The sequence below is a fragment of the Crocodylus siamensis genome, chromosome 8, assembly GCF_052110815.1.
Source record: "Crocodylus siamensis isolate JL-2025a chromosome 8, ASM5211081v1, whole genome shotgun sequence".
NCBI classification, from domain to species: domain Eukaryota; kingdom Metazoa; phylum Chordata; order Crocodylia; family Crocodylidae; genus Crocodylus; species Crocodylus siamensis.
The window spans coordinates 25,306,419-25,320,655 of record NC_143402.1 but is presented as its reverse complement, the minus strand read 5'-3'; the positions used below and the strand labels follow the sequence as shown (position 1 = coordinate 25,320,655).

General features: G+C 42.1%; 1 protein-coding gene across 1 annotated transcript; it reads left to right on the top strand.

Annotated features, from left to right (window-relative positions):
• Nucleotides 1-9,140: 9,140 nt before the first annotated feature.
• Nucleotides 9,141-14,118, top strand: LOC149858231 (SH3 domain-binding glutamic acid-rich-like protein 3). The gene is made up of 3 exons (XM_090060385.1): nucleotides 9,141-9,188; nucleotides 9,285-9,533; nucleotides 10,828-14,118. Exons 1-3 carry the CDS (start codon nucleotides 9,141-9,143, stop codon nucleotides 10,927-10,929), a joined length of 399 nt encoding a protein of 132 aa, XP_089916511.1. The 3' UTR covers nucleotides 10,930-14,118.
• The last annotated feature ends 119 nt before the right edge of the window (nucleotides 14,119-14,237 follow it).

Genomic DNA, 14,237 nt, shown 5'->3' with positions numbered 1-14,237 from the left:
GTTACCAGAGATTCTGTGCCTGTCTTGTGCTTCCCTGACTTCTTCTCTGTCTCTTTCTCTTACACATAGGTACTCATTAAGAACCCTAACCCTGCATTTGTATGTATGAGAAACATATTCATATTAAAAACAGACCCAGAGAAAACATCTTGGGACATATGACCCAAGTACTGCCCATGCTTGGGTGAAGTCTAGATCATAGGCAATGTTTTTCTTTATGTTCCAACTATCCTTGAACAAAAAAGCATATAAAGGCTTTAAGCATTAGGTGGGAAAGAAGGTGGACCTTCTCCTCAACAGCTTTAACAAGGGATGCAGCCACGCGCTTCCAGGCAAAACCAGGTGTGAAAATGCACTGGTCTGTAGGTGCCAAGGATGCATATAAATAGAATGTCAATGTACAAGATGTAATGCTTAGTCCAGAACAACCTTAACATTTCCATTAGATTTTGACTAGGCAGTGTTCATTCTGACTATTCAGCAGAAGGCTGTCTCAGCTGCTGGCAGCTAGTTGCTGGTAGCAAGTTCCTAAAGTTTTGAGCCGTAATCTGGGCAATCTGACTCCTTCAGATGTGAAAAAAATCAAGCAATACATGACAAAAGTCTATCCAGACCACGAAGGTTAAGCCACCTGAGGCTAAGGTGATCTTTATAAAAAAATCTATTACAAGCTTACTAATTACAAGTAATCTTTTCTAGATTTCTTTTCTTGCAAAAAGATAATCCTATGTGTCTGCAATATCAAGATTATTTATCTTTGTAAGAAAAAAATCTTGAAAAGACTTCATTTCACTTTTGGTTTTCTCTATCCTGTAAGTTGGGAGAGAAGCTGTATTTATAGACCTCTTGGGTTAACTGTGGTCAGTTCTGCTGAGGCAGAATTTTATATTGGCGTTTAAATATGCCAACCACTTCTGCACCTGCAAATAGTAGCAAAAAAAATTATAACATTTAGACATCCATCTACACAATCTGTGCTATGATCAGATGCTTACCTGTCTATATGCTGCCACTTCTGTGAGCAAACTTGAAGAAGTTTGAAGATTATTTAAACATTTGTCTCAGACATCTAGGGAAACATTTCAATGAACTAATGCTAATTTATATCAGTTAAGGATCAGGTTCCAAATGATATATAATCTCCTACCATATAATGAAAAATATGATATATCAACTTTTCCCCTTCATTATTGCTTGTCTCACTCAAAAGTGGACCTACCATTCCTTTTTGCCTATTATTTTCTACCTTCGGTCAACACCTTTTTGGTTTTGTCTTGTTTTGTAAATGATAAATTCTTTTTAAGAAAACTAACAAGACTTCTATGATGATAATTCCTAATGTAGGCACATGGGATTGTAATGAAAAGTAGGAGACCTAAGCCATTTTCAGAGTTTCCCCAGACTTGCTGATCACATTGATATACTGCTTCAGGGACTGTTTTTCAAAGATGCTGAGTTCCTGTGCCTCCCATTCACTTAATTTCAAAATGAAGTTGTTCAGCTCTCTTGAAAATCATTCCTTGCAACTTATCTTTGTTCATATGTACAGGACAGAAAGATGTTAGACAGGTCAAAAGAACAATCAAATAATAATAGAATGTGCACTGAGTCAGAAAGTGAGAACATTTAAAATACATTAAGTATAACATATTATTAAAAAAGTTAATATTAAAAACTTCCATTTTTTTTCACTGCTGACTTCCTTAGAATATAAAGCTGCATTAAACCCTCATTATTAAATTTGTGCCCTATCTCCTGAGCAATAAAACTAAGAGCACAGTTAAGTCTGTATATTTGTCTGAAACTTTAACTCATCTGCTGTCACTACAGAACCTATATATATTACATATGTTTTCTCGATGTCCCATAATGACTTTTTATAAACTGATCTCTTAAAATATGGGTTCTTCTAAAGATATAAAGACCAGATTTTTGAAGTTATGTAGAGCCTAAACAGGTTCAATGATTTTAAAAACATTGCTAAACTTGTTTCTACATTGTTAGGTACCTAGATACCTTTGGAAATATGGCCCTTTGATCCTTCCAATCTATTTATAAACACTTTAGGGAAAAATCTGAGATTATGCTAGGTGTTTATACAGTTGTTAGCACTGTGATTTAAGCCTGGGCTCCTGAATGATACTTTAATACAACTAAGTTAATTTCTCATGTAGAACTGATTTCTGACACTCCTACTGCATGAGTAACTGGTACCCTTACTCCATAAGTAATTCCACTAGGGCTTCTTGCTGAGTAGAGTGTTAATTGAATGTAATCAAACATAGTAGATTTTGGTCTACTGTCAAAACTCCTGGTGATTTCAATGGGATATTAGCTTCTGAGAAACCTGTAGGACCTGTAGGACTGTGCTGTAATGTTATACATAGACAAGGCAGTGTTGTTTTCTACCACTTTATATTGTCTAGGCATGTAATTTTTTCAGTAGGTCGAAAGAACAGTATAAACAATAGAGGTTTGTTTGTAATTGCTTGTTATGCTATTTCAGGAGAAAAGATGGTAATTTGCTGCATGAAACTGAACATCCAAACAGTAAACTAATCATTTCACATTTCTTTTCACTTAGAAATGAACATACCATTCTGGAGAGAGGGGCTCCTTTTCCTAGTAACTGGGTTATTGGACATATAAAGCTAATCCACAGATTCAGCCAAGTCACCTGTCATTGAACGGAAATGCATGTTAGATGTTTGAAAATATAAGAACAACAATTTATTTGCTATAGCCAGGTTAGCAAACTCTCTAAAACTGAAGCTTAATGAATTCATGAATAGGTTGATGCCTATACTCACAATTCTAAAAAATCAGCTCCTCAGATCATTTTTCAATTGATACAGGAAAATGTAGTATTGGGGGGAAATGGTATACTAGAAAAGATCTATGCTGCATTACATTTAAAATGTTGTTTTTCAAAGTTACATATATGATTTTTTAAGTTGTTGAAACAAGTTCATATGGTAAAATTTGTTCATCAGGTAAATGCAAACAAAGTTAATAACGAGACTATTATTCCTACCAAACACAGTATAGAACAATGTATACAGTGTATAACACGTGAACTGCAGAAGACAAATGTAGTTTTGGTTTTCAAACCAGTCAGTCAGTGACTGACAGGTCATGTGAATTGCTAAGTGGGAGGGCAATCTGTTAAAACATAAAAATCATTCAAGTACTGATTCTTCCTAGTCAAGTAAACACACACACATAGCAAGAGGAGTTTTCTGTTAATTTCTGTATAACGTTGCCTTCTTTTTGATGAAATGGTCAGAATCTGAATCTCTTACAAGCACTGATTAAAACCCTTTAATAGATAGCAATTAAACAAGAAGATTCAACTGATGTACGCAAAATGGACAATTGAAATATAAAGATGACATATCATAGAGAATAACTACTAACAATTATTACAACACATCCTCTAACAGGCTGTAAACTGTAAAGTACTGTTAATGAGATGACTTAACTATGAACAAAGGTCTGATCTAAATTTGATACCGTCCCCCTATTTAAGCAGTCTAATCTCTTATTAGACACTAGCCTTTATGTCACCTGATTGTATGCCCTCTTTGGAGTGGCTATGTCTTTTGTGTATATGATAAAAGTAATTAGCACACTTGGACCTGCTATAAAATAATAAAAACTACCATGTAAGTAGCATATTTATGTGGAAACACTGATTCAGATGAAATCATAAATACCTAACAAGAGCCTTACAAAAAAAATGCATTCCATTTTCCCTTTGAGCAAAGTGAAGTAGGTTATTAGACTGTGCTAAGTGAATATTGAACACAAATATGATAAAGCATTCAAATACTAAAATTAAGGTAACTGAGGCTCCAAAAATCACCACATTCAAGTTATATGGTGCTATATGTAAAGAGGGATTTGCAGACACCTAAAATGGGACTGAGGAAGAATTTAGATGCCAAAGTGCAAAATTGTAATCCTGAAAACCATTGCTCAATTGCCACCTAACCTCAGACTTTACAGCACTTCAACTTCTGAACCTGAAGGTCAATCTCGAAACTTCTTAGCAGTTCAATACTTGCATCTACAGCCACGTTCCCTCCTGCTAGCTGGAGCTCTCTCGCTTGCTCTCTTTCTCTGTTCCAAAAAACATTCAATTCTTTTCTGCACAGTGGAACAACTTCACAAAGAGGGGCAAAAAGTGCCTCTGTTCCCTGGGACTGCCTGTAGCCTGGTGCTAAGGGCACTCTCCATGTTGATGAAAATGGTCCTCTGTGGCCAAGGAGGAAACTAATACCAGATTTGCCACATCTTGGGTACATTAACCACCAAGGGAGGGGGGCATGACCTCTTCCTAGTCTCCCTACCTTATGTTTTAAACAGAGAAAAAGAATGATCCTCGCTGCCTTTGTGAAAGGAAGGTTGTAGGCACTTACCTTCAGAAGGGAGGATTAGGCTGTGGATCCTAGACAGGCAGAAGGACAATCCAGCAGCCTCAGTAAAACACCTAAATTCCCAAAAGAGACTGAATTTAAGGCACACCTGATTCCTAAATACATCCCATAGCTTATTCTAGATGGCTTCTGACTAAGCCTTAGGGCCGTGTTGCAAGTAACACACTGGTGACACGGAGGGGGTGCATGCGGGTGCACGTGCACCCCCTGAGATTGGCCATGCACCCCATGGAAGGGCCAGCTGCAAAACCAGAAGTGCACTTCCGGTTTCACTGCTGGTTTGGCAATTGGCCACTGCAGGACCCATGCCCCCCCAAGACTTGGGAGGCACTAGCTGCCCATGAAGTGACACTTACCATGTGCTAAATACACTTAAAATGTTAACAACTGTGCATTGAAGCAGTAAAATATATGCTAAGTGAGCTTTTATCATATCAGTATTACAAGTTTTTGCATGAGGAATATCCCTAGATTGCAGTAAGTAACATGTGTTCAGCTCTTATTGAACTGCTCCATAAAGATAATATGAGCAATTTGCAGTCCTCACCCAGGAGCTGACATCAGCCAGGGACCCCACTGTTGTACCAAGTCTCCAGGTGGGATGAGGAAAGCCACAAATGTCAAGAGGAAGGATCCTAGATCTTTCATTTGCCAGAGCACTTTCTCAGAGCGCTAGAAGTTCTGAAGCACCTGCCTCCCCGCATACGTTCATTCTTTACTCTGAGAACAAGATGTTTAAAAGGCAGGTGCTAGTGCATTCAATTTTGCAGTGCTAGATCCCTTTCTGGATTTTGCCCATACTGACAGAAACCTATTTCATAGGTCCTTAACCTGGAAAAGTTGTTTGCATGAAAATAGACTGTAACTGAGCAGAGCTAAGGTCAGGATACCTCAAATCAAGCAGGCAGAGCAGAATTCAAGTACTCTTGTATTTGCCCATTACTACTTGCTGCTAGATTTGAGGAAGAAGCAGATATAAGTTTTGTTTATGTGACTCTGCTTTGTCTGTAACCCAATAAACAACATGATCCTTTAGTGAGTGTTTGATCTGTTCCTTTCCAATTTCTAAGTTCTCCAGAAGGCCTGTCTGGCATCTGGCTGCAGGCCAGTTTGATGACACCGCTCTGTGCTCCTGGAACCTGAAGCACAATCCCTTCAAGGGCTGCTGTTTCGACTATACACCTCTGTATCCCTCCCCATTACCTTATGAAGTTTTGCTTTAAAAGCATAGCATTTTTTACTACCACAAGAATAGTAATAATATGAAATAAAAGCAGTTTAATACAAATAAACCCCTCTCTGTTTGGGTGCAGTATAAGCACATGACTACAGGATACCCCTGGTTTTTTTTAATGATTTTCAATAATTTTGTGATACAGAATCATGTTTCATGTGCGCCACCTTCTGGCTATGATGCTTCAATCTCTACAACCATTCATTACAGTTTAGGATCTGGTTGCAGCGTGTATTTGTTCCAATTATTTCTACATTTTAGCAAATCAGAAATGTATAGAAAAAAATAATTTGGATTTAAACTTTTTGCATTTGAAGAGTACTCTGCCATTTGGTATCCCAGAATGTTTTTATAACTGTTGGCAACTCAAACTTCCTGATGCTCCTGCAAGATTCACTCAGGGAATTGATGGGCAGGATCCCTTGGGAGGCCAGGCTAAGGAGAGCTGGCTGTACTTGAAAGAAACCTTACTGAGGGTGCAGGAAGAAAAAAATCCTGCTGCGCAAAGTATGGCAGACTTGGCTTAGCAGGGAAATTTTCAGTGAGCTAAAACACAAAAGGAAGCTTACAAGAAGTGGAAACTTGGAAAAATGACTAGGGGGGAGAATAAGGGCATTGCTTGGGCATGCAGGGATCAATCAGGAAGGCCAAAGCGCAGTTGGAGTTGCAATTAGCAAGGGACGTGAAGAGTAACAAGAAAGGTTTCTACAAGTATGTCAGTGACAAGAGGAAGATCAGGAAAAGTGTGAATGGGGGAGGCAACCTAGTGACAGGTGATGAGGAAAAGGCTGAAGTACTCAATGACTTTTTCACCTCAGTCTTCACAGGCAAGGTCAGCTCCCAGACTACGGCATCTGGCAGCACAGTTTGGGGAGGAGCTGAGGAGCTGACAGTGGCAAAAGAACAGGTTAGAGATTCAATAAGGAAAAGTGCAAGGTCCTGCACTTAGGATGGGACAATCCCATGCACCGGTACAGGCTGGGGACAAACTGGCTAAGCAGCAGCTCTGCAGGAAAGGACCTGAGGGTTACAATGGACAATACGCTGAATATGAGCCAACAGCGTGTATTTGTTGTCAAGGTTAATAGCATATTGGGCTGCATCAGTAGGAGCATTGTCAGTAGATCAAGGGAAGTGATTCTTCCCCTCTGTTTGGCAATGGTGAGGCCACATCTGGATTACTGTGTCCAGCCCCCACTACAGAAAGGATGTAGATAAATTTGAGAGAAGCCAGTGGAGGGCAACAAAAAGTGTTAGGGGGCTGGGGGACAGGACATCTGAGGGGAGGCTGAGGGAGCTAGGTTTATTTAGTTTGGAGAAAAGATGACTGAGAGGGGATTTAATAACAGCCTTCAACTACCAAAACAGTGGTTTCAAAGAGGATGGAGCTAGACCAGGGTTGGGCAAAATATGGCCTGTGGGCCGGATATAGCCCACCTACTGATTAGATCTGGCACGCAGGGAGATGCCCTCCAGTTGATTCAATCCAGCCTACAGCTGCCCCCACGATGCTCTGCACAAGGCCGAGCCCAGCCCGGGGCAGCCCATGCCATGCTCCAGTTTGCACCCACAGGCCTGACTAGCACACACAGCTTCCAGTTGGATTGCTCCCATTGCAACCATGACCCTACCCCATGATCCTGGCCTTGGTCACCTGTCTCAGTCCCAAACACCATTCCCCACCTACCCACAGCCCCATCCCACATAGGTGACTTGTTCTGGTGACTTGTTGCAGAGGGAGGGGAGGGGTGCTGATCCAGCCCATGACAACTCATCCAAAATCCCCTGATACTTGTGGATCCCTCAGCTAGACTCTTCTCAGCGTTGGCAGATGGCAGAACAAGGAGCAATGGTCTCAAGTTGCAGCAAGGGAAGTTTAGGTGAAATATTAGGATGAACTTTCTTACTAGGAGGGTAGTAAACACTGGAACAGGCTACCCAGAGAGGTTGTGGACTCTCCATTCTTGGAGATTTTTAAGACCCAGCTAGACAAAGCCTTGTCTGGGATGATCTAATTGGCGATGGTCCTGCTTTGAGCAGGGGGTTGAACTAAGTGACCTCCTGAGGTCCCTTCCAACCCTCATTTTCTATGATTCTAAGATAGACAATATTACTCTATCTGAGATGCACACCTTGCTGGGGTTATTTGACCCCAGCAGTCTTTCCTGCCCAGAGCTAGGGGGGGCAGACTCCATGATCTCACAAGGTCCCTTTCAGCCCTAAACTTCTGTGAATCTGTGGGAGATACAGAACAGGAGGCACAGAGAGGTCAAACAAGCTGCCCAAAGCAACAGCAGCCAACAAAGTGAAGCCAACAGCGGTTTTGTCCTGAAGTCTGCAGGGCAGTTGGAAAAAGCAGCCTGAGAGGTCGTCTTGATTCACACAACATTCCCTTGTACATGGGTGTGTAAAAAACCACAACATGGAAACAGGGCCTCCTGAATCACAAGGCTGATAACACACAGGTATCACAGATCTCCACGCAGACTGTGAACGCTGCCAGCGGCATGTACCAGGAGCAGGCTGGTGAACTCTAAAACCAGGCCAAGCAGCCCCCACTCCTGCTGAGCAAAACCAGGTGTTGTACCGGCAGGTTTGCTTGGCACTGGGAGAGCCACAGGGCTGAAGTCTTGATAACAGTCTTCAAATACCTGAGAGGGTACTTACAGGCATGAACACCATGTGTCCCCAGAGGCTAGGGGGCCCCAGTGAGCTCCTGCAGGCAGCGGCAGCGATGCTGTTGGTGGTAGGAGCATGGCAGCGCCAACAGGTGAGCTCCTGCAGGCAGCTGCAGTGCTGTCAGTGGTGGAGCGCTGACCGGCAGTCAACGACCACCTGCCAATGACCACCTGCAGACGCCACCAGCAATTGTGGTCCCCCTTCAGATGCCACTGGCCGTGTTGATGGTGGGGGAGGGTGCCTTTTTGCAGGTGATGCACCATCATGCGCAGCAAGTGCGGGTGCACAGTGCACCCGCGTGCACCCCCTACACATCACCAGTGCTTGAAGGGAAGATGGAGGTGGGCTCTTCTCTGTGGCTGTAGGGGGCAGAACTAGGAGTAAGGGGCTGAAGCTACAACAGGGGCAAGGCAGGCTGGAGATCAGGGGACACTTTGGGGCTCTGAGGGTGGGCAGGCTGCCTGGCAGCCATGGACCCTCCACCCCTGGCAGCTTTCAGGAGCGGGCTGCGGGGCTCAGTCAGGCAGCGCTGGTCCTGGTCCTGCCCTAGCACGGCCCGGGCTGCATGAGGAGGCCCAGGAGCGCGGGGGCAGCAGCCCGCCCAGCCCTGGCCTCGCCTGCGGCTCCACAAATAGCAGCCCCTAGTCAAGGCGCAGGGAGGCCGGGCTGGGTTTCCAGGCGGGGGGGCGGGGCTGGCACTGATTGACAGCCCTCCCCGTCCAATCCGCTTCCCCCGCCAGGTTACAGTTGGTCGCCGTAGCAACCGCCAGGGGAGCTGCGCGCGCGCCATGGGCACCATCCGGGTCTATTACACCAGCGTCAGCGGCTCCCGGGAGGTGAGCGGGGCGCCCCCGTCGCCAGCCTCTCACGCGCTGTGCCACGGACCCGGCCCCGCCCCGCCCCCCGCGGTGGTTCCGCTAAAGGCTGCGTAGGGCCGGGAGTGGGGGCGAGAGGTGGCGGGGGCGCGCACGCGCAGTGGGTCCCGCGGACCCGGCTCACGGGCCCCCCCGCAGGTGAAGCAGCGCCAGGCCGAGGTGCTGCGCATCCTGGACGGGAACAGGCTGAAGTACGAGCTCATCGACGTGTCGGTCAGCGAGCGCCTGCTCCAGGAGATGCGTGACAAGGCGGGAGACCCCGACGCCGTCCCGCCGCAGATCTGCAACGGCGAGGACTACTGCGGAGTAAGACGCCGGGGCCGCCTGGGCTCTGCTCCTGGGCGCACCCCATGGGCTGAACACAGGAGAGAAACGCCTCTGCTTGTTCACATCCAGGATGAAATGTTGCACATATAATAGCTGAATCTAAACACATACATGGTACAACCTCTCAAGGTCCCAGAAGAAACTCAAGTACACTGTTGACCATCTCTAATCCCACTTTTGCTTTCATTAGCTAGGAAACCCGAGATCAGGTGGAGTTTTATTTCTCTTGCCCAGCAAACACACTTCCATGCTCAGCCCTCCATTAAACCCTTTTTGACTTGAGCATCCTCTGACATCCCAACTCTGAAGGCAAGATTGTCACCCTTTTTTGGAAACCACCTAAGGCTTCTTACGAAAATTCCAGTCATCCATTTGTTACCAGTAAGCTATATGACAAGGTATGATCAGGCATACAGATTGTAGCCTTTTTTAGGGATACCATATTATTTTCATTATTGGGATGTCAGAGAATGAATGTACTTTGCACAAGGCCAAAAATGGTTCAGCAGATGGCTGTAGCTGCAAGTGTTTTGGGTGGGAACATATAAGGCAAAATAAATTCTGGGTCTACCCAATCTCAGGTTTCATAGCTAATAAAAACAAAATTGGGATTTGAGATGGCTAATCTTGTATTTACATTTCTCTCCTTGACCATGACATGTTATTACACACAAATGTGTAATTATACATCATATACATCCATCTTGGACATGAACAAGCTAAAACATAGGTGAGGCATATATTTTATCTCTGGATCGGCTCCTGTAGTTAGTTTATATTGTGCATGCCTCCTCTGCCTACTGGGGCTAACTGTTTCACCAAGAGCTGCCACTGCAGGCATGATTCTATGCATGGCAAACTTCTGTGAGCTGAAGCTCACTCCATTAGAGGTCATGAAGTGTGCTTTGGGGCATGGAAACTTATGACACCCCTGCTCTGTACTTTAGTTCTTACTAAAGATGGTTGCAGCTCTGGTTCCAGTCTGTTTACCTTTCCACTCATGAAACTATTTAGCAATGGGGACTATTCTGCTGTCTTTTAGATGTGCAAAACTCCCAGCCTGTTCACTGGCACTGTACAACTGACATGTTTGGTCTGAAGTGCTTAGTAACTGATGGTCTTGAGATACTAAACCAAACAAAACACAGTTTTTCATACACTCACACAGTGCAGGTGAAATTCAGGGTCCACCAAATCTCAGGTTTCATAGATAGTGAAGCCATAATTGGGATTTGAGATTGCTAATAATGTATTTATATATATTTTTTTTTAGGACTTTGAGATGTTATATGAAGCAACTGAAAATGAAGAAGTTTCTAAGTTCTTAAAGATGACATCAATAGACAAGACTGTTAGAGAGGAAATTGCTATCTGACAGCTGGTTCTGGAACCGAGTTGCTTCAAATGCCAAATTTACTAATATATTTATTCCTTTCTGGTTTCATTAATTATTCAGGGTAAATCCAATGATTTTTTTTTATTTAATTTTTAGTATTACAGTATAGCTGGTGCAAGTCCTTTATGATAGAGTAGACACAAGAAAGCTAGAGGCCTTTAGCACATTGTACATCTTTCATTCCGAAAGTCAGTTTACAATGTTTTCCATATTTTTCAAAAAACCCCTCAAATAAAATAATTCCTACTTGTCATCTTTAGATCTTTGTTAATCTTTTAATCTTAACAACACTAGGCCACCAAGAATGATCAGCGTACTGTCTAAACAGCTTTATTTCCCAAGACACTTACTTAAAAGCAAGTAATTAGTATTTTAAGTACCCATTAATTTTTAAGAAGTGGATTTTTCTTCAGATAGAACTTTCCTAGCCATCCATATAGGCTTTATACAGAAATCCTCCCCTGCCCCCAACAGAATTATCGTAACGGGTGCATTACTGTCCTAGGAGCTACTTTTCTTGGAAACTTACTGTTCTCAATGGGGTGCATAGAGCTCCATATTTTAATAAATGTTCAAGGCAGGCTTTTTGGGGGAGGACCAGATCCTCCATTTACAAGTCACTTTTACGTGAATGAACTCAGCTCCTAAAAATATGAATTTTAAACATCAGCATAGGGTTTCCTTAAATTGTTGCCACACGTATGTATTCCCTCTCTAAGTTAGGGATGGCAAATCACATAACGCCTCAGCTAAGTGAGAAAAATAGCCCATAGTGAAATTAAGCACATAATTAAGAAAAGCCATAAGGGATAGAAGAAAAAAAAAAATCAAATACATTTTTTCAATGACTTTTTGAGAAGTAACATTATAAAGTGATAGGGGTCCCTATATGGGACAGTACTACATTCATTGCAGATACTGTCACTCCTTGAAAAAGTGCAATGATCCTTTCCCCCAGCACAGGACCAACACTGGTGACCACTGCAGGCACCCGGAAGAAGCTTGGAGATAGTAATATTACCCTCATGCTAGCCTTACAGAATCTTCTCTCTGAGGGCAAGTATTTTAAAGTTTATTATTTGAGTAGGATACACGAGCACAAGGGACAGGTTTCTTCTCATGTCTGCCTTTACACCTACAACACAGAACTGGTGGACCCTGAAGTTCAATAGTCTTGGTACTGAATCTTTGCAGACAGCTTTTCCAGCAAGTGTCTTATCTCGATGTTAAGACTTTTACACAATAAAATACAACCCCCTTCCCTGCCCATAACACCCTGCCCCCAGCTTCTCCCCAGTTTATTGGAAAGCAATTTGTATTCCTCAGGTTAAATTATATTGAAGATAAGGTAAGGCTACAGTTTTCAGAAGTTATCAAGAAAAGTTAAACTGCATTGCCCCATAGACTTTAATACATATTGCTAACTCATAATAAAACTATAAACTAGTTTTCTTTCCTAAGTTAATTGAGAACACGCCTTCTTAACTCAAGTCTTGGCCATACACAAAAGTCCTTAGCATATGGTTGATTTTACTTCTGGTTGCCCAAATTGGGAGCTGCAGACATGACCCCAAGCTTCTCTAACCCTTAATTTCTAGCAAGAACTCTGTACTAAACATGTCGTGAATTTGCAACACACCTAATGTTTACTGTATGTTATACTTCAATATTATGGTCCATTTCCAAGTACATTACTCAAGAATGCATGAATATTTAATGAGACTAAGATGCTTCAAGTAACAAAAAGTAAAAGTTTAAAAATATGAAAAGAAAAATAAGTAACATTCCTTGTGTATCAGTAGAAAAAGTTTATTATTACAGTGTGCACCACTGTAACCTGCAACAGCAAGTAAACATTAAATGCAAGCATGCAATTATTACAGATTTTTGGAATTTGTTTATTTAAGAGCTTTGCATTACTGAATAACAATATTCTTTGCCTTTAAGACTACTTTTTAAAACAGTCAATAAAACATTAAAATGATTCTGTATTACACATGTGAAACATATTAGGAAAAGGCAAACATGTTTTCTTGTCAGGACAAACTCCATTAAAAGTTACTTTCCCCATAATGGACCTTATGGACCACTTTAGAAAAAACACCAAATCATAGCAAAAGCAAGAGTGGAAGATAAAAAAAAGCTAATTGAACAAAAATTTAAAAGACGTGCTAACTGTTCCCAGTTGTGCTTTATCCCATTTAGACATAAGGAAAAAATCATCCTATAACCAGGCAAGTAAATATTCCCTCTTCTCATTCATGAACCATTCATTAATAAGGTTAACAAAACATAGCTTTATTTCAGAGCACTTAAATGTAATCTGAAATTCTGGTGAGTCCCAATACAGTCCAACTTAGGACTGGGAATTCACCTTCGTGCTCTTTATTCTTCAAGTAGAAAGGTTGCTAGCTGGTGTAATAACTCAGTTTGGAAAGCTTGTAGGTCTTCTAAGGACTATCATCTGTTATACCAGATCATGAGACACAAATATAGTTAATTAGGACCCAATCCTGCAACCTCACTTTTGTAGCAGTGCTTTATAAGCAAGGGTTATTCTTCATAGATTTTCAGATTTCATAGACATTTGGGGCTGGAAGAGACCTCATGAGATCATTGGGTCTAGTCCTCCTGCCATAAGCAGGAAGTCAGCTGGGATCAAGTGACCCCAGCAAGAAGTAAATCCAGCTGTTTTTTGAAGGAGTCCAGAGTAGGTGCTTGCACCACCTAAAATCAGCCTTCCTGGAGTTTATGGCCATTAAACCTTGTTATCCCTTATTAGCTTTAAAAAAGGCCCAATAAGGGATAACAAATAAAGATGGCAAGACCAGGCCCTTAATGTATTGTTTCCAGGTCCTACCGTGGACATTTTATTTTAAAACATCTTATATAAAATATAAAACTTCCAGCAGATTAATGTTAGTAATTTCTGTTCCAACAACTTAGCATCACTGTAGCAATCCCTACCTTACAAAAATGAACTTTATTTTAAATGAATGCGTGGCAAAACATATCCCCCACTTGCAGCCAGTATTAAAGACGCTGCTCTGCTGTGGACAGGGTCAATCAAATGCATTACCCATACTGGCAAAGTAGGTGAGGTTGTCCTAAGCAGACTTTATTATAAGAGGTGCTGAAGCTGATTTTTTTTTTTTTTTTTTTTTTTTTTTTTTTTTTTTTAAATCAACACCAGCTAGACATTTGGGTTTGAGTAGGAAGTAGGGATGTGGGTGAGGAAGCAGAGTCAATCCCCATTTTCCTCATAGTTATATCCCGAGACAAATATA